The sequence below is a fragment of the Ambystoma mexicanum genome, chromosome 3q, assembly GCF_040938575.1.
Source record: "Ambystoma mexicanum isolate Mex_15411 chromosome 3q, UKY_AmexF1_1, whole genome shotgun sequence".
Lineage (NCBI taxonomy): Eukaryota > Metazoa > Chordata > Amphibia > Caudata > Ambystomatidae > Ambystoma > Ambystoma mexicanum.
The window spans coordinates 1,234,655,926-1,234,677,334 of record NC_090926.1 but is presented as its reverse complement, the minus strand read 5'-3'; the positions used below and the strand labels follow the sequence as shown (position 1 = coordinate 1,234,677,334).

Below are 21,409 nucleotides of genomic sequence, written 5' to 3'. Positions count from 1 at the left end.
ACGACTCTTCGAGTCACGGAGAGACGCGCCGACACTAAGAACGCTGTCTAGTCACAGTGCAGAGGTAAGCTGCATTAGTAGGCATGGAACAACTTGCTGATTAAATATTCATGCACAAATAGAGTAATACATCCGACAATTCAGATCCACAGGTTTTCGACCACGATAAACTAGCAAATAGCCGTCCAAGCGTTCTGGTTGCCTTGACTGGATGAACTATGGACAGCCGTGCTGACACTAGGAACGCGGTCCAGTCTTACAACGGAGGTAAGCGATATGAATGGACATCAAACAATTTGCTGATAAATTCTTTATTTACACATAATACATCCAGTAATTCGGATTTACAGGTTTCTGATATCGATGACCAGCAAATGCCCGTAAGAAGCTTAACACCCCACAAAGGTCGTGTGTTTGTCTACTGGGTATATACACACTGCCATCCCTGTCTGACTCTCGGGGACTCGCCAGCATTCAGGATTTACTGGGTGGACTCGCCAAAATTGGTGAGTGATTTGACCACACAATTATACAATAATGTATGACCGCGAAGTGGGACCCAGTGCTTCTCTAAGGAACTGCTCCCCACACACGGCCACGGAACAACTGGTATAAACATAACATTCTATATATATTTTCTCTATTACAATCATTGTGGATTCAAGTTCTCTGCTCCACATCAGTAGGCCTTATTACATCAAATTCTTCCCAATATCTGGGGAATCCTTTAGGAACACAGGTCGGGCATTGACTTAGCCATTACATATTAAAGATGAACTATAGAACACTAAAAACTACATTTATCTATTTGTTTCAGAAACTGCAACATGCCTTGTACCTGAAGGGCTAATCCCAAAACGCGTTGTACAATAACGCTGTACCCTACCACCACAGAACCGTGTCTGAATCAAGTCATATAGAATGACACATGTGCATCTTCTTTTATGATTACTTTTTTTACAAATGTAATCATTGTAATGTAATATTTATCAGTTTTCTTTGAAATATATATATGGTTCACATGTATTGTAAATATATTTTTGATGAATTGTGATTAATTATAAAAATATGATTTAACTCATGACTAAATCACACATTTGATTTGTGCTTTGAGCATTAGACTATTGGTGATGCCATGTTTGATGTCATGGGTGTTAATCTTAGCAGTGCACAGTAGTAGGAGAGTTATGGTTGCTTAGGTTACCATAACTGGTGAATTTGTTTTTTTTGGTGTTACTTGGAACCATAATATGGATAGGTTGTTATTAGTGCGAAGTAAGTGTAATGTTTTCCAGTACCTGTTGCACTGAATTTTATAGGGTTTTCTTAGGGCACGTCTATTTCATAGGGTTTTACTATAGTGTATGTTAGGGATCATGTTCTTTAGCAATGTTTTTTCAGTGAATTGCATAGGTTTTTAGCAGGGTACCCTTAAGTTTTGAAGATGTACTGTACAACATACTGAACCTGTGAGCATCATGTTAATGTGCACAGCAGTCCGAGTATGTGTCTGCTCAGACATCGGGTGGCATCCAACCTGCTCAAAGGCAGGGGCAAGCAGTGGCATGTACATTAATTGCAAGGCATGATAGAGTAGGACTGCAAACTGTGTACTTATGAAGCAAACAGCACAGAGGCATGGGGACCACACCGTAATGGAATACACCAACAGAAGTGACATCTCCCTTCAAAAAAATCTTACCTCGCTGCTACTGTGCATGTGAACAAAGAACGAACGGCCAGAGTAAGGACGGCAAAGTACTAAGACCAGAACATCGCTGCAATGTAGCAAGCACCCTACATAATTGCACAGGTGGTGCAGTATAGTACAAAAGCAGAATGTTTTTTTTTTCTTTGTATGTAGCAATGGCAAGCACCTTACAGTGGCAGGAAGAAAATTTCCCTCATGACGCAATGACTTGCGATACTAACCCCATTGGTACTCACAGTAGTGTGAAACATTTCTGTAGTACATGTTGCTTAATGTACACCTAACACATTTTCTTTTCAGTAAGAACATATTTGAAAGTAAAGCAAGGCAGCACAAGCGGCACCCCTTGCACAACAGCATATTGGCATAGGAAAGGAAAGAAACTGCATAGCAAAATGGACAGCCTGAAAGACAAAATGGAAGAATTGGAGAACAATTGTGCTGCCTTAAAATATTGTGTACAAGGGTATATTATGGACAAATTTAAATGGCACTGGCAGAACTGCACGTGAACCAGTTCCCCATGTCACAGCCCACCATCCCCTCAAAATCTGCGTGAATGGGACATGTTACGGTGATAACTCAATCCCTTCCACCCCTCACAACCAACCTTGTGCAAATCCCCAATTCCCCACAAGTATCCACTTCTGCTACCCCTTCCCTTTCCTAATGGTGTGTATGAATGTGTGCAAGTAAACGATGTTGAAATTGTTGCTGAGTGTATATGTGGTGTGTTTTTATTTTTTAAGTGCCATTATGACTCAGCAGCACTTCAATCGTATGTGCTTGCAACGCTGTCATTTACCCATAATCATACATTGTAATATCGAAACAAACTGTCTCCCTTCCTTCATGCTACAAATTGTTTTCCCCACTAACACATCCCCTACATAAATCGTAAAAATAATGCACCAAAACCAGCACTGAATGTATCTTGCCAACCTAAAGCAAGTTCTAAAAACTGTCTACACAGCTGTGGTTCTCTCTATGCTGGACTAATGCAGCAGCCTGCTTCTACTCTCCGCCCTCTGCAACTCATCCCGAAGAGGACTGCGTGACTTGTCCTTGGCCTCAAACCCAGGGATTGTATCTCTCCTGGACTGAAATGTCTGCAATAGCTCCCAGTGGCTGCAATGAATGAGTTTAAAAACCCTCTGCTTTATGCACAAGGCCTTCTGGGCCCGGGGACCTCGATACCTTCAACTCTCACTTCCTAATGTCTCCCTGCTCGAGCTCTTCCCTCATCTGCCTCCAACTCCCTCAGGGTCAGTCGCTTCTGCAAGCAACCAGTTGGTGGTAGATCTTTCTTCGGCTGGGGCTTCCCTCTGCAACAGCCTCCCTGAAAATTTAGGAGAACCATCGCCGGTTCCGGAAGCTCCCCAAAGCCTTTCTCTTTGCGTCTGCTTTTTTTCTTCCGCTCCCCGGCTGACTTCCTGGCTGCAACTGATTCTCCACTGGTCACCTACCCACTCTCTGATGTCTGGTCCAGGCCAAGTCTCTACCCCCCCCCCCCCCCCCCCTGCCAGTAGCACCCCAGCACTGCCTTTCTGGCAAACCCTGCACTTTCTGTATTGCGAACAGTTACACCACCACCTGCCTAGTAGGCTTGTTGTCTATCTCCCCTCTGTTCCCCTTCCCTCGTTGTGCCTTGCAAAACCTGTGTATAGGCGCATTATAAATGGCATATCCTACAATTTCACATCATATGAACTCTTGCACACATTGCATTCATAACGGGATGCCTGCCACTTACCTTGTACACTTTACAGGTTAATATTTTCCGCAGTACCCCACTTGCTACAAACCTTTCAAAAATTATGGCACAAAAGCATGGAATGCATGTTACCAACTTCACACAAGTACATAGAGTGCATGCATACAAACAGGATGCCTGGCCCTTACCTTGCACACTTCCACCATAGCCTTCTGCACTTATTTGTGCAAAGAGACCTTCTGCCACAGTTTCTGCATACACCCCACAACCACAAACTTTATTGTGCAAGGCCATAGCCTCCACAGTCCCATTTCCATGGCTCCCATCCTGAAAATGGCTGTATGTGGCACGGGTAATCCTGAAACTACCACAAACTCTGCCTGTTTTTCGTGCTAGGATAGGGGCTGGGGGTAAAGGGGATTGTGACACTGGGCAGGGCATTTGGTTTTTAGTGGTTCCTCTGAAAATTTTTGGTCTTTTAAATTTTGTTACGCGTTTTCTTGAGTGCTTGCAAACAGCCATTTTTGTTTTTTCTCTTTGTATGAGTGTTTCTCCTCCTTAAATTTTTACCAAATTATGATCCACGCTTCTTGCACCGTGTAAAGAAAATTGTATTTCCAATGGTGTTCAAAGAAATGCCATTTGCATGGAAGCAGTGTATATTTTGCAACTTCATGATTTCATAGTGGGTGGAGAACATTCCATCGGTGCAAATGAATGCAGACATGCTTTGACAAATTACACCAGCATGGTCCCATACTCCTCTTGGTGGAATGGTTGCGAAAACGACCTTGGCAGTGGGAAAAATCTGCATTACTGCATTCATCAACTTCTTCAGGTGATGGAGCAACTATCCACATGACACATAACCCAAATGTAGACCTCCATAAGGCACCACAACAACTTGACCAGTAACGATGGAGGCGACATATCTGGAAAGACGAACCATCCTGCCAAAACTGCCTCCTTGCATGGCATACCTGTGCAGATCTTGTACAAATGTATCACCCACGATCAGCACTGTGGGTCTCTCCCTCTCTACCAACCTCATTACACAGAGTATTGCGAAAAAGTAGTACCGCTCCTTCCTGTGAACCACACCTTTGCCACCTGATGCCATACTCCCCACAGTTCCATTTGCTTGCTCACCATGCTGAAAATGGCAGGATGTGGCACGTGTGCATTCCCAGCTACGAGGGCTACACCTGTTACTCTCACCTGGACCCCACAGGGGTGTCGATCGGCCCCGGACAGCTGCAGTCTGTCAACATGATGCGTAGTGCAGAGAAGACGGTCTGGACTGGCCCGCCTAGTCTTGTCTGCTGGACCCGAAGAAGTATTTTCCTTATGTTTGTAAAAGATGAGCTCTCCATCCTGCGTGTCTTGCAGGGGGCACGTAGATACCAGTTACTTCACTGGTTTGAAGGTGTTGGGAGAGTTCCGGTAAGCATTGACTCAAGTCCCAGGCGGGATTGGTAAGTATCAAGTTCAGAGTTCAATGTGCCCGATGTTCCCTCTTGTCCCCTTCCTTCCTTAAGTTGCAACTGAGTTCGTGAGAAGAAGGTCTCGTAGCTGCTGTTGGCGTTCAGGTAAGAGTCTGTGTTACCCAACGCTGTCCGGTAACTATTACATGCGTTAACGTGTTGTTTTTCTCCCTCTTTACAGATGCGGCATATGAAGATATGGAGAATAATACCGCTGGTGGTAAATCAGGTAAGTCTATGGTGGTAAGAGCTATTTGTTGATTCTCTTGGCTCACCTTGTTGTTCTTGTGCCCCTAGGTGCCGGAGTACGGCGAAGAAATGATGGAGACAGTGCCAGATCGAAAGATGCTGTGAACTGGTGAGTATGGCGCTGTGCTGGAGCTGGCGAAGCGACACGTGCAGGACTGATGTACTTCCAGGTCGGGAGATGAAATGGATCCGGAATCGGGTGAGGAATTTGAAATGAGTTTGTTTTCTAACCTTGTCCTTTTCTTCCTCTTTATTCTAGGAGCTCTGGTTCGAGGCGGGCGTGGCAGAAGACTGGATGCTGGCTGCAGGCACGCGGGCGTGGCAGAAGACTGGATGCTGGCTGCAGGCACAGTGAGAGTCACGCTGCTGGATGCAGAATAACATGAAGCATGTGCTGCTGTTCGGGCGTGGTTTAAATAGCCTCCAAAGTAGTCCCAGGAAAGAAGTTCCCCAGGACCACACCCGAGTAAAAAATAGTCCCTGTAGTAAAATAGTCCCATCCAGGCTTCACGTTGGCTTGGATTTATTTGCAGCATAGTCTGCATGAGGCAAGTAATGTCTATGAGCCTGGCGCCTATGGCGCCAGGACTGATTTTTATTATGAGCCTGGTGCCTATGGCGCCAGGACTGAACCCTATGGCGCCAGGACTGAACCCAGACAGCCCCTAGCTGGGGTTTTTGTAAATGTCTGGATGCCTGCTCCCGTGGCTGATGGGCTTGATCCGGAAGCCTGGGGGTAGGCATCATGGCACACCCCATTGAAGCATGGCCAGTCCTTGTCCCCTCTCCACTGTTATCCTTCCAGCACTCCCTCATTGAGTACTGTGAAATCAACACATGCAGCAATCACAGCCAAGAACTCTGCAGCCAACACTATCCTGTCTGTACAGCACTCCATATGTACTGTTGCGTGAGCTTCCAAGCACCTTTTGAACTGGATAGTCCAGCTCCTTTGAGCAGCAATTACCCATGGGGGTGCAGATCTTACTCGTGCACCAAATAATAGAGCTGACTCAGTAAGTTGACAAAAAGAAGACTGTTTTAATGTCAATCTAAAACGGGGAGCATAACTAACATCAACGCAAATGCTCGATCTTCAAAACTCGAAGCATTTAAGAAGAAACTATACTTTTATAAGCAAAATGTGTCATTGGTGATGTATAACCTACATGTTACCAACATCATCCTACGTAGCAAACTACAAAAACCTGAGGGAGTGATTGGCTCCAAGTGAATATCTATATTGGGCTAAAGTTTAACTGTGATTAGTTACTTAAGATCGGGTCCTCTAAAAATGACCACTATGAACATCACTAAATACACAATGTCCCATTGGTTTACACACTATAGGACACCTGAATACGCAGGTCCTCTACAATTGGGTGGCACTCTATCCATCTTAAATACTTTTCCACCTACTTCCGCAGCCTGAAGGCTGGCTGTCCAGATGCTGGTGAGGTTGCCTTAACTTTAGCTTCCCACCAATTGGCATCTAAATCCATCGTCACCTTGGTGGTCTGCTGTCAATTAGGCCTTTTGAACTTCGTCCTTGAGAGTGTTCTTACCTCTGAGAAAATTAGGGATTGAGAGTCAGTCTGCTTCCATGCATAGGTGTGGCCATCTCGTTCGTCCAACTTCATGCTTCCATGTGCTAGAGACCATAAAATCAAGCCTTTTCATGTATGTATTATTTTATTCTAATAGCCCCCTGACTCTTCCTTATTATGTTCACTCCTTCTGGACAGGAGGTTTCTTTCACACACTTTTTTATCCAAAGTCTGTTTACTCCAGTTTGATAAGACCTTGGCTTCTTGGGGCTCATCCAACCTCGCCTTTCTGAGCTCCACGTCTGTAATTCAATGTCTGCTTATTTAACTGACAGTGAACTGAGGGCTTTTGCTAATGTCCAACCTGCTTTAAAACGTTTAGTGTAAACATCCATAATTCTCTCATGCCGATGTATCTATACATTGGCGCTGTTACGCTCACCTGGTATCCACAGGGACGCCACCCAGCCGGGTTACTCGCTGGTATGCTTCTCTGCTTTTCCCAGATGTGGTCTGCGGGGAAGGTTCTGCCTGAAAATACAAGAGGAGTGTGTTCAAGGCTGACCGACTGGGGGTAAGTATCCTCCCTCCACCCCCGTATGATTTCAACCCCTCTGGGACCCTCACCTTGTGGTAGAGTTGGGCGTGATCTCCGTCCTGCCTTCTTTGCAGGGGTGCTTTGTCTTTCTCGGGCGTGTGCGGTCCATTTACTTCACTGAGGCCGGCCGTTTGATATTGTTCAGGTAGGTCTTATTGCTGTTCTTTAGTTTTGTTGCTATCCTGCATGCCTTTCTTTGTTTAAAAATGTCTTTAGGTATACGGATCTTCAGCGCAGCGAACTGGCTTGATTGAGCCCCGCTGGTAAATGATGGCATATTAAGAGCGCTATGATGTAATAAGTAAGCGCTATGCGCAGTGCTGCGAAGTCTTGCCTTTGCTAATGTGTTTTCCTTCCTTTTAGGTCCGTGTTGTTCAGCGCGAGTGTAATGTCCGGAGTGGTGCCAGCCGAGAGGCGACCAGCCAGGTAAGCCTTTTGAGCAGTTCATAACTTGCAAATGTCTCTACTGCTTTCTTTTATGTTGCCTCTATCTTCCTCTTTCAGGTTGTTCTGTCCGGGAGGCGTGAAGATTCCAGGAAGCTGTTCTCAGTAGCTGCGAGTGGCTAAAGATGAAGACTGCAGGTAAGATGATGATGATGCTGCTGCTAATAATGTTCCTTTTGTCTCCTTGCAGGTTCTGCTTCTCCGACGTTCGAGGGAGTAGCTGGACATGATGAGCGTCACGTTGCAAGCTGCAAAGTAACGCAAAGCGTGTTGTCTTACTCGGGTGTGGTTTAAATAGCCCCAATAAAATGGTCCAGGTAAAGTAGTCCCTAGGCTGCCACACCCAAAACACTAGACCGCATAGCTTAGTTCTTTGGAACCAAGCTATGTGGAAGCCTTCCGTGTTGGCTGATAACACATTAAGTAGTTCCCAAGCACATGTTTTTCTTGGTGTATGAGCCTGGTGCCATAGGCGCTAGGAGTGGCACCAAGAAGGTTTTGGAAAAGGATGCTAGGTTCTAGAGGCCAGAGTCCTGACTCCACCTGGCCAATGGGATTGCCAGAGGGGTTTTTGGGCGAGGGTCGTGAACGGCGCTTGCCCCAATCTATTTTACTATAAGCTTAGAGCTAGCTTCATGATTACTTTGCTGCTTGCGTTTCTTCTGCATATGTACACATGTAAAATGATTTAATATCTTCATCTGTTTCTGTGGCATAAGTTTCTTCACCTTGAGACCAAGATGTCACGTCTCCTTATTGCTTTCTTGATGCCTTGTATAAATATCCACTTTCTCTGATCACTGCATCTTTTTGTGTACTTCATATTAAGCTCCATGTAATATATACTTGGCAATGGCTAGTAATACTACCATTCATCCTTGCCGTTTATTGGCTCTGCTTCTTCAGGGATCTCATTCAGATGGCCATCATATTTCTTTGTATGCAGATAAGGTTTTCTCAATGGGTACCTTTTCTCAATGGCCACCTTGGCTCCCAGATCCTCTTAGGTACTGGCCCTTTTTTTGGCACTGGACTGAGTCCATATTCTGCTCTTTGTTGATTTCAGTTGTTCTGTATACGTCTCATACTCTGGTTTCCAGCATAAGGGTGAAAGGGGCGGGTCGATTGTGGTGGGAGTACTTGGCCCCTTCTCTACACCTTCAGTACAAAGGTCTGGAAGAAAAATCCATGATGTCGGCATCCAGAGCGGCACCCAGCATGCCTTTGACCATGTACACAAGTGTCTACTGCTTGCCCACACCCAGCACAACATAATGGAGCCATGCATGCGAACATGTGGCCAGAAACCACAATCCACAAACGTAACATAGCCAGCAGCACTTCTATCCAACCCCAGCACTGTACGACAGCAATGCATGGGAACATATAACAGTTAGCAGAGTCCACATACCACTGCTTCCACCACGCCTAGCCACTTCCATTCACAAAGTATTGTCACTGCCAACCAGACCACATAATCTTCACAACATTGGGCCTACTCCCAGGAAGCTACACAAACCAGAATATACAAGCACATCGAACATTCACTTCAGCCTACCCTCTTCTATACTGACAGTGTTCCAACACTGCACCCAGTGGGCACACTGCAGGACTTTTCAATGCATAATCTCCAGCCATACACCGAAAACCGTACGATGTTCTAAACATGACTGCATCCATGGAAGCAACAATATATGCATGTCGGCGCACTTCTGGTGCTCTATGAAGAGTAAAATGTGCTCCACAACCATTCCGTATAGGTGAGTACCCTCTGGCAGATGCAGTCTAAACTGCATTACGTTGCAGTGGGTGTGGGCAAGGCTTGGACTATTGGTGCATGGCCTACAGCCTTTGGCCATGCACCCAATAGTCTAGGCCTTGCCCACACCCACCGCAACATAATGCAGCTATGCATGGAAACATGTGCCGAAGTACTGTACTCCACACACGTGCCACTGCTACCCAACCGCTGCACCTTAATACAGCTATCTATGGAAACATGCAACAGCAGATATTACAAACATTCGACAGCCTCCGGCACCCATACCCACATTCATTCACACAGTATGGCGTTACTGCCAACCAAACCAAAAAAATGCATGCAACTATGGCCCGGCTCCCAGCACTCTATTAGTACACAAAAGCAATACCTCATAGTGCAGTATATGGGCTACGGGCTTACCACATGCAACACACCGAGTACACGCTATCTTATAATGTGCAAGTCATGTGCAATGCACTCCCCTTCTGCAATTGAGCTCCCACCATTCACCATGGAAAGAGGTCTCTGCACCAGCTATTGTGTCATAACGCAGCCTGCCTGCTTTCAGCACACATGGTAGTTGCCTGGGCAGAGACCCGTAAATTGGTGCTGTATGCACGGATACTGCAGGCACATCAACGTCTTTGTCCACCTATTGACATATCTCGGATGAACCACTTCTCACTCCACCACCCTTTGCATCCCTTCTTCCCACCACCACATGGCGTAATGTTTTCTAATGCACTCTCCTTATGCAAATCAGCTGCCACCAGTCACCACGGTAAGAGGTTGCGGCACGAGCTATTGTGCTGTTAAAACAGGCTGACTGCATTCAGCACACATGGTAGTCGCCTGTGCAGTGACTGGCGAATTGACACAGTATGCCGGATAGTGCAGGCACACCAGTCTTTGTACACCTAATAATCACATCACACATCTCAGATGTACCACTTCTCTTTCCCCTGCCCTGTCCATCCCTTCTGCCCACCACCACATGCCTTATATTTCTCAGTCTCTTTTGGCGCTGCACTGTCTTCTGATGCACCATGGCGGTGTTTCCCAAAAATACTGATGCACACCATGCTTCCCTCCAGCCAAACACGGCTTTGTCCAAAGTACGCTGATATGCCGTACTCCAAGCCAATGAGACTTCTGTCTGTGGAGCAAACAGGGAAATGGGTCCACGGAGCCAGATATCGCACATTTATTGAGAGGCACATTTCAGTTCTTTGCAACAAATGTACTGGTCAGATTTCCACCAACAAAAGCACGCTTTCGGAAACCAAGCCACCGCTCCTGCTGCAAATTTGGTGAAAATCCGTCCAACCGTTTGGGCTGTAGCATTTGGGCATTCAGTCAATTGGGGGGGGGGGGAATGTTTGGGACCCCCCTTATAACTTCCCCCCCCCCCCCTCCTGCTGCACGCAACTTCACCAAACTTGCCGAATAAATTCAGAGTGTGCCATATACTTGTTTTGCAAAGTTTGGTGTAGATTCCTCCAGGGGGAGCGATAAGCCACTGAGTGGTCTTCCTATGGGTTTTGCAACTTAACCAACTACCGTGGGCCATGTAATCTATATTCCATTTCAGGTCAGGTCTGCACCAATTGAAATGGCCATTTGGCAATTTTCTGTCATTTTTACAAAATGCATTGTAGTTAGGAACATATCATTTATAACCCATTATCCTAATTGTACCTTCAACCCATTTGCCAACTCCCAAATTCTCAACATGTTCAGAGCAGCCAGGAATACCTTTTAGCTGGTCATTACAATTTCCTAAATCGCAGGTCGAGGAATTGTATATCCCCAAAATCGCCTGGACATTATCTAAAAACAAATAAAGCACACATGGATACATCCAGTTCTCCAGTTTGGGGGGGGGGCATTTTTTACTACCCATTTGTAGACTTGGAGAGTAAATCCAAAGAGTAAAAATGATGTTCCTTCTTCACAAGTGTAAACCGTGCCTGACAACTATCCAATTTGTGTAAAATTAAAACTTTGTTAGAAAACAACTGACAAAACTGCTGTATTTCAAAGTGGTTCTAAATAATTTATTGCAACCTTGTGGATGCATACTAAACAGCTTCATATTCGTGATACTGTTAGGAGTTACTACAGATACCAGCTAGCTACTTTGTGTGATTCATAAGTCCCTCACTCTACTAGCATCACTTCTCTGCCTCTCGGGTCTACTGTTGCTGCCTGGCACCACCTGCTTGACAGCCGCTCCATGTTTTTGCTCCATCTCTCCTTCCCTTTGCTAGTTTGTTCCCTTGTCTCACTTTCCGACGCTCTGCCTCTCACCATAAGTATTGTGATGCCACATTTTGCGTCTGTTTCTCTGTCACTCTGCCTCTCCCATCTCTGCATTCTATTGTTGATTTATTTTTTCCCCCTCCTATATCTCGCTGTATCAGTTGATGCTCTTCTTCGTCTCATGTCATTGCTCTGGCTAGATCTGTTTTTTCATTTTCTTTGTTTTGGTTGCAGCTCCTTTTGATTATCTTTCTTGCACTCTTATGCTATTGGCCTGCCCTTCTCTTGTCTTGCTTTTCTATTTCCATCCCTCCCCACCTGCTGTTGATCGGTTTACTTTACGTCTCCAAATGTCTCTTGCTCTGCTTCTATCAATCAGTCCTATTTTGTGTTTTGTCTTATTAACACTGTTTCCTGTTTCACTTTATTCGTTGACCTATCATGTTGCTCATTTATCTATCTTCCTGTTGCTTTAATTCCTTTTTTGGATTGTCTAGTATGTTCTTTGCCCCCACACCTTTTGTTCTTCTATATTGCTTAGGTTCAGAGTCGCTCTTCCTCTCCTGTTTTTCTATTGCGCTTGTAACACAGCCCCAATACAAAAAGCTGAAAGTGCTGTTTCTATTTAAAAATCTAGTGCAGCTTTATCATTGAGTGCTACTTTTTAGATGTGTGCAAACCTTCTTTCGGCCATTAGTATGGGAATTGGAGTGTAAGGTTTGTCTAACCGGATGCAGCACTTGCTTGAATGAAGATGCTGTAACAACACTGTATGCCATAAGTACAAGAGCCCATATTAGATGTGTATTTTGAGCCATTACAATTATAGCAGCCCAAATGAGGTGTCTGTTCTGAGCCCTCCCAGATCTAGCAGCCCTGATGATTTCTGTGTCCTGAGCCATCAAGTATAGCGGCCCTGAAGAGCTGTGATTTATGAGCCATTACAAGTAGAGCATCCCGGATGAAATGTGCGTTCTGAATCACTGAACATGTTAAGTCGAAAGTTAAGTTGACTGTTACAATTGAATGTTTCCTGCATCTTAAATGCATATCTCTGATGCACAATCATTAACTCCCCTATTAACAGGATTTAAACTAACAGGCTACACAATAATATTTGCTTCAGGGTTATTAACCCACTGAGCTGCCTTTCCCAACAGGCTGTTGACACTGAAAGGCACAAAGGATTAGGGCACTGCAAGTTCCATGTGAGGCTTGCCTGACATAAGTGGCTTGTCAAAAGCTCCAAGTCTGTTTGGTCTATCCTACATTAGTCCAGAGATTGGATTTTTGGCAGTGGGACTCCGTAATTGGACATTGGAGAAGCGGAAGTTTTGAAAAGCACAAGACTGGGTAGATGGAATTGAAGCATATGACAGCAATGCCATCTTCTCACACTGTCAAGAGGTTGGTGGGAAGAGCTCAGACCCTGTTATTGCTCTGTACTTTAGCTAGCTGATGATAATCCTAACACACGTTTGTGCTTTCTTAACAGCAGCATTGCTAAATTCAGGTACTGCCCCAAAACATAGCAGTCCTGCTAAGAAATGTGGGCATGATGCAATCGGCCTTGTTGTGAATATTTGGCATTGTGCCATGACATGCTATGGTATAGCAGCTGCGTTGAAAAATTAGCCTACTTTGCCTAAATATATAGCAGTCCTGTTGAGAGGTTCAGGTACAATCTGTGCCACTGAAAATATATACAGCACTTCTTCTACCTGTATCCGTTATACCCGCTTGCGGTGGGTGGTCGGAAAGGGAATTAAAGTTCAGACCACATGCCTAGCTATGCAATTGGTGTGCGAAAACAAAGTATGAAATGTCCATGTTGCTGCAACTGCGGTGCCTCTATTAAAGTCAATTAAGCAGGAATGCAGCTGTTTAAGACAATTTTCATTTTACACAATACCAAATGTGTCTTAAAGCAAAGTGAAAAGCATGTTCATGATTCAAGATGCTTTAATAACCTGTAACTTATGAACAAAACACATTCCCTTTTACATTACTCGCAAGTATGAGCTTGATAGAATCATTGAGGGAGGAGAGTGTTAAAAAAATTAAACGGACCAGGTCTCATCCCAGTTGCTGCTTTGGATTGCTAAATTAAAGAGTGGATTTGCAAACTGTTGCTAGCCAGGCTGTCGCCAGTGGGCTCCATGATCTATGGTGGTGCTACTGCCATAAATGACCCGCGTAAGTGGCACGCAAGGCGTATTGACAAGATTTCTGTGTGTAAAAAAAAAAAAAAGTCTGATATGCACCTTATCTGGAGGGCTGGATACAGCGTGATTTGTAGTTTCTGAGAAACTATCTTCATGAGCTTCCCTTCCTCCGTGCCATTTGTGCCTCTCGGCCAGCCTGTGACCAGAGTTTTTATTTCTTTTATTATCCTCTTTGTTTGAAGTTGGTAGCTGCAGATCGTAAATGGGGATGCATTTGCCTCAGATCTCCCATTGCAGATAATGCAGCAATTTGTTCATTGTCAGTCACCCATCAAAGGGGGTATACAGACCCACTTCAGCAGAAAAAGCAAGTGATTGAAAGACACAGCCCTGCTTTTATTTTTTTAGCACAACAGCAACGTGAACTCGAATCGGTGAAACGCACCATGTGCCAAAGAATAAAGCCGAATTTAGAAAATGCAGTATGCGAGTTAATTTCAGCCGAGGACAATGGGCATAATTCAATGGAAGTTGAAACTTTGAAAGAAATGCAAGAAATCAAAGCCTTTCAGATAAGAATAATGGTACCCTTGAGATAAAAGGACAGGCTTTGTGACCTCAGGGAGCCGGCCCAGCTCATTATCTGCAGTGGGAGATCTCTGAGGCAAATGCATCCCCAATTACAGATGCTCTGTAATTTAGCTCGCTGCAGTAAATACCAACACATGTTTGTGTGTTCTATTAATAGGGGCCGGGTGGATAGCTCTGGGGTGGGGTGGGGTGGGGGGGGTAGGAGTGGGCAGGTGGTGAGCAGTGTGTTTGCCTTGGAAGCAAGACCATGCTGAGCAACACCAGTTCGAATCATGATCCCGCACAAGACTGTCTCCAGTAGTAGGTGGGAAATGCAAGATTAATTATGGAATATGAGCACTGACCTAGCTTTAGGAAGCAATGGCGTGCTTTTAAATCATAGGGTGGAGGGACACGGTGAGGGAAGCAGAGAAAAAAGAATCGGGGAGCTAAGAGTGGAGGGTGGGGGTAATGGCAGAAAGTGAATCTACAAACTACTAGGAAAGGAGCAGGAGTCTCGGGCAGGGTGTGCAGTGGAGGGTGTGTGGACCTAGGTTTTGGGAGGAGCCATTCATGGAAGTGGAAGATCTTGAGCCCTTGCCTGAACTGTAGAGGCAATGGGGCAAGTTGGATGTTGACAGGGAGGAGGTTCCAAAGTCTTTGGGTGTAGACCGAGAAGGCCAGTCTTCCGTTTCGTTCCTGAACCAGCAGCATTCAAGTCTGCACTTGTCTTTAATTCTAGTGGATTGTAGGCCTCCGCAGAAGCTGTGTTTCTCAGTGAGGTACCTTGTAGATGATGCAACAGGATTTGAAGTACTCTGATGGTCCTTTTTGAGAGATTTTGTTTTGGAATGGTTCAATAACCACACAGATGGCATGAAAATGGCTGCACATCCCCACTCATTGAACTCTGTAAATCAGAAAGGTACAGTTTCAACTCTACGTGTAACTGTGTATGCTAGAACCGCATGGTCAGTTTTTGTAATTGACTCCAAAGCTGCTTTGGAAAGACTCTTGGCTTGTATTGTTCATTCCTGTGATCCTCTTTAAACAGGTGATGGAAGGAGAACCTCTGCTTGGTTAAAACTCGCTGTTGGAATGGATCTTACCTTTTAGAGAGCAGCTCACATAAATTGTCTTCCTCCAATAGATTTCCTTAAGTGATCCCTGACTGAGTTCCAAACTTTGGCAAGTATGGTTCCTACAGCCGGCAGGGGTCTACTACATTTTGGGCAGTTGCTTAGGCTACAACTCTGTTTCTTGTCCACATAATCAATAGTGAGGGATTGGAGTTGTTGCCAAACAGTTGCGTGCTCATGTATTGGTACATGACCATTTTGGTAAAGACGTGCACTGATCAGGTGGGTTACTGTGTTCCGGTGGCCCCCTCTGGACCTTGAGGGGTACGTGGGTCCCTAGTGGATGTGTTTTTCCTTATTCCAAAGGTAATTAAAGTGGGGTTGAATCTGATCCTGCATATCGGTGACCTGAAAGGTTCTTTATGCTCTTGCAACGTTTGTCTGGCTTTAATTTCTTTATATCGCATCTGTATGACACTTCTCCATAAGGTGGTTTGTTGGATACTCTGTGCTTTTGAGTCTTGCTGCAATATGTGACTTCTTTTTCTCTTCCCACAGTGGTGGAACGTTGGGGAGACTCCGGAGAAGCCTGCAGAGAATCCCCCTGTCTCCTATGCAGAGGTTTCGTACCCAGCGAGGACTGGTGTTTTGCCTTTGGGGGTCAAGCCGGAAGACGAGGATGCCTACTGGGACTTGGATTTCTTACTCAGCAATTTTACTAGTTCTGAGGCGATGCAGAGGGACCCTGAAGTCTACGATGCCCCTGAGAAGCCAGGGGACTCTGGGATTCTGCACTCAACCGGGGGGCCTCCACATGGCCACCACTGCATGCATCCGACAATGGACTACAGTTACGTCACCATGGCGGACCCTAGCAATCTGGTGGCACATGATGGAATTCAAAGCACTGTTGCCGCTCCTGGCCAGCTGCCTGTTCATACCAGGCTACCTGCGGTGAAACTACTTGCAGACGAGAAGCCTTCCAATGGTTTTCTAGATGCCCTCGGTGGGCACCATAACTACAGCCCACCTCCACACGAGATGGAGTTGGGGAGGTTGAATGTTCCTAACTTTCACTTGCCAACCTGGGAGATCATTAGCACTGAACACCGGCAGGTTGCCTGGAGACAACGGTACCAACTCACATATGGTTCCCATTTCCATGCCAACCCCCTAAGTGCATCCATGATGGTAGCGGAGGCTTCATATGGGGCATACATGGACCCATACCTAAAAGCCAACGCCTACTTCCACTTCCCAATGGCGCAGCACCAGCTGCAACCCTACTTTTACAGCTCGATGGCTGCCTGCCAGCCGCACTTGCAGAGTGCTCCTCCGGACCAGTGCCAAGCACATTTTCAGGTGTATCGGTCTGAGCATAGTGCTCCATCGCCACCATCTTCTATGATGCCCTGCCTCCTGCCGGTGAGTTCAGCAGCCAATGCTACTAAAGAGGTGACGCCCAGGAACAGCAGAAAACGATGGTCACGGAAACTGTCCCCGAACCACACCTGCGGCCACCCCGGCTGTGGCAAGACCTACACAAAGAGTTCGCACCTGAAGGCGCATGTGCGCACCCATACAGGTATGTATGCCAGAAGAACTGTTTTTGGGGTGGGGACGATGAACGGGGTGGCTATTGAGGGGGCTGGGTTAAGTTTATGAAGGGAGTAGGAGAGCGGCCGGAATGGGGAATGGGGATCATGAGTCTGCACAGAAAGCTGGCAGATATTTTTATTCAAGGCTCTTTCATGAAGCCCTGACAATCTCAAGAAATGCCAATGTGCCGCAGACTTTGGTGATCAACAGCGCTGCCGCAATCATAGAGCCCAATCTACTGGTGAAGTCCATAACAGAGGTCTAGAACCCTGAGGAACTAGTGTAAATCCAAATTGTATATGTACAAAAATGCACCCTGCATTCAAAACACTAATTTATTACAAAACACTGCAGTAGAGAAATGGCTTCTAAACTATGTGATGCCAGGTGAAGCATGAAACTACTGCGATCCTGGCAGTTGACGGTGGCGGACAACAGTCCGGGCGCTTCTCTTTGGGACTCCGTGGCAGTCCCCGTCTCCAGTCGGCAGCCTTTCGTAGGTCTGTCTACCAGGGAGCTTTGGCAAAGATCAGTGCACGATGGTTCCTCGTAGCTCGGGAAGGGGGCGCCTTACCAGGTCCTCTCTGGGTCAGTCCTTGGAGACACAGATGCTTTCATATCAATGAAGAAGAGCAACAGCAATTCTTCTCTTTGAGCAGGGCTTCAAGGGCAAGCTTCAGTTACACTCCAGTTACTCTTCGTAGTTTGTTCTTCAGCTGAACCCTTCTGAACACATATTCTAGCAGTGAGATGCCCCCACATATACTAGTTGATCTCCCATTCGTTCTGCTGGGGTCACACTCGAGCAACCAATCGGTCAGAAGGGCATTCCTTCATTCATTCATTCATTCAGGCAGCCAGCCAATCGGGTGCATAGTGCTTTCAGGCCATTCACTTCTCTCCAGTCGTTCACAACAAGTTATGTTTATTGGGACAAGTACCCAGCCATTCAATACTCCACCCTGCATTCATACCAGTTTCGGGCAGGGCCACCAGAAACTAGACATTCACAACAAGAAGTGCATATTCGTCACACTCCATTCCCCCAGGTCCCACCCACAGGGTGTACCCACAACATACAGGCACTGGGAAGGCTCCAGCCAGTCTGGCCTGGACTTCACAACAACATCATATATGGAAATTCCACCCAACAGCCATCAGGGGGAAGGGACAGAGTCCGGGCTTCCCAGGACTTTGGGAAAACAAGGTAACGGGCAATCGAAAGCAAGAGGCCACAGGGCCTGGGTATCCCCAAAATGGAGGGTACTGAAGCACCTGTCAAATTCAGCATGGAGCTGCCACCAGATCATACCCTGATCTGTGGGCCACACAAAGGTGCCCAAAAACATACACTAGGGGGACAGGGTTGCACACCCACCCATGGGTGCCATAAGGGCATCCCATGGGTCTGTTCACCAAACCAAAAACGGGAAGAGCTGCACTGCTGGGAGTCCCACATGGACTCCTGGGCAGAAAACGATACAGAACACGAATGAAAAAGGACTACAGGACAAGAACAGGGAGGCCCCCTCCCTCCAATGCATTTCCAGCACCCCAACATGGGCTATTGTTGAATCACAAGTGACACTATTATTATTAAGTTAAGTATTTTATTATGTTAATCAGAGCAGGCAGCAGGTACTGCCTCCAGTCTAACTCCAACTGTCACAATGGTTCCAGAACCCAAACATGTTCTGGAACTCTGGTAATACATAAACCACCTATGTACATGAAACAAAGCAACATCAACAAACACATCTCCCTCGTTTTACAAAAGAATACTGAGACTAAGCAAATCACTCGCAACAGAAATCCCTAAAGCGAAAAGGCATTTTTTTTATTCTCCCCTGGGTATGTTCATGACGGAGGCCTGATCATCCTCACTATTCCTACCCCAGTGGCTTTCACCCTCGTTCACCTCCATATTCGCCTCAGCACACTTTACTTTCCATCAACTCTTCATCACTAGCAACAGCACCGCTCCTGACCAATCTCTCTTTTGACCAACATTCACCACCTTCCAAAATGACCACACTGTCATGCACTGCCGCAATCCTCTTTGGTCCTATAAACTTGCTCTCCAGACACTTTGACCCAAATCTGGGATTCTTTATTAGAACAAGGTCTCCCACACCAAACTCTCCTTCCTTGACATTGGTGCAGGAATCAAACCTTAGTTTATACTCCTCCTTGAGCTTCAGCATTCAACCTCATGATCTCCTGCCTACCACATCCACACATCCCCGCTAACTCCAGCCGACCAATGCACAGTTTAGTGGCCGTCTGACGGCCCTTCAATGACACAAATGGGGAGACCTTGGTGGTGGAATGAGGTGTAGTGCGGTGGCTCCACGCCATCTCAACACCTTGTCCACAACAAGCCCGAACTAAAAGCTAATTGTATTTCTCCTTTTGATAAATCTATTAGCTTGTCAACCAATCCATTCGCCCTGGGGTGATACAATGCTGTGCATAGATGTTTGATCCCAAATCGCGTTAGGAAATCCTTCATTCTGTCAGAGCAGAACTGGACCCAATTATCTGTAATTATCTCAGTGGGGAATCCCTCCCTGAAGATTACCTCTTCAAAAAGTATAATCATTTCACTAGTGGTGGCCTCCCTTTAAGGCTCTCCACTCTAGCCATTTTGAGTGATCATTCACCAAAACCACTATAAACTTAAATCCATCCCCTAACCCTTGAATGGGGCTCATCAAATCAACCAGCATTCTTCCATGGTTCACTTGGAACCTGAACTGGACAAAGCTGAATCTCCAATTTTCCATTTATCACTCCTCTCACATTCTTTGCATGACTGAACCTTCTATTCCACCTTGCTGTCCAAGCCCGGCCACCAAACGATTGCCTTAAACGTCTTAGTGCCCCCCAATGCCTAAATGATCCTGATGGTCTAAATTGACCAAACGCCCCCTGATGCCAACTGGAGGTACAATATTTGCTCCTCTCCTTAATCTACTCCCATCTTCAGATAAACTTCGTTCCTGTTTCATCTCATACTATCGATCAAATCTCCTGTCCAACACTACTTTACCTGGCCATCCTCCTACCATCCATTCCTTAATTTTAGACACGGTCACATCCACCGGTCTGCCTCCAGCCACTCAGCTTTACTCACGGCATTGCTCGCAACATTGGCAATGATCATGTCTTCCTCCCTGATCATTCCCACTGTGTCCCCAATGACCTAAATTGGAAGCTTGGAGAGGCAATCTGCAACCAAATTCTCCCTGCCTGGTATATAACATAACCTGGAATTGTACCCCTGTAAACCAACCATTCACCTTGAAATCTTTGGTGAGCCATTCGCTCACTCACTGCTGCTCATAAGCTGCACCAAGGGTTTATGAGCTGTCTTTACTTGAAACTCTGTCCCCACAGAAAGAATTAAAAATGTGAAACTGCCCAGAACACAGCCAGGGCTTCTCTTTCTATCACGGAATCATTTTTTTTCTGCACCCCTTAAAGGTCTGGAAGTAAAACCTATGATCGGCTCCTCCTTCCCTGATCACCCAATCCAAATCCACTCGCATCCATGGACAGCACAGTCTTTCTCCCACTCACAAAACCACCTAAAGATGGGGCATTTCCAATCCCTTCCTTGATTGCCATGAGGGCTACCTGACACTCCTCTGACCATTTGAAATGTATTCCCTTTTTCAGCAAATTCCTCAATGGGGCTGATATGGTGGCAAATTTATCGCTAAATTTATAATAAAATTCCACCATACCCATGAACGACCTCAATTGATCGTTGTCCACAGGTGCGGGAACCTTGCGTATGTCCTCTACTAAGCTAAACTTAAGAGAAACACCTTGTCCTGAAATGGTATGTCCCAAATACTCCACTTATCTTACACCCATCCTGCATTTGCTTCTTTGAACTGTGAGCCCTGCCTTTCTCAATTTTTCTAATACACACCTCAGCAACATGTCATCCACTTTCTCACAATCAGCGTATACCAGTGTATCGTCCTGAAACGCAGCAACCTTTAATACTTTCTCCATCACCCTTTCAAAAACGGAAGCAGCGGATGCCAAGCCAAAAGGCATGCGTAAAAACGTAAGTTCCTTCAGGAGTGACAAAAGACGTAACATGTTGATTCCTCTTTGCTGCCTATCATCGGGTGCCATTATCAGACGGGTCAATTACCGAAAACCAACTACGCTCTCTGAGGGCAGCTAGGGTTTCTGCTATAATAGGCCC

General features: G+C 45.9%; 1 protein-coding gene across 1 annotated transcript in view; it reads left to right on the top strand.

Annotated features, from left to right (window-relative positions):
- KLF1 (KLF transcription factor 1) overlaps positions 1–21,409 on the top strand; it is a 149,373-nt gene that overhangs the window by 110,153 nt on the left and 17,811 nt on the right. The window contains exon 2 of the mRNA XM_069604166.1: positions 16,144–17,170. Within this exon, the coding sequence (XP_069460267.1) occupies positions 16,144–17,170 (1,027 nt within the window). The remainder of the gene's footprint in view (positions 1–16,143; positions 17,171–21,409) is intronic.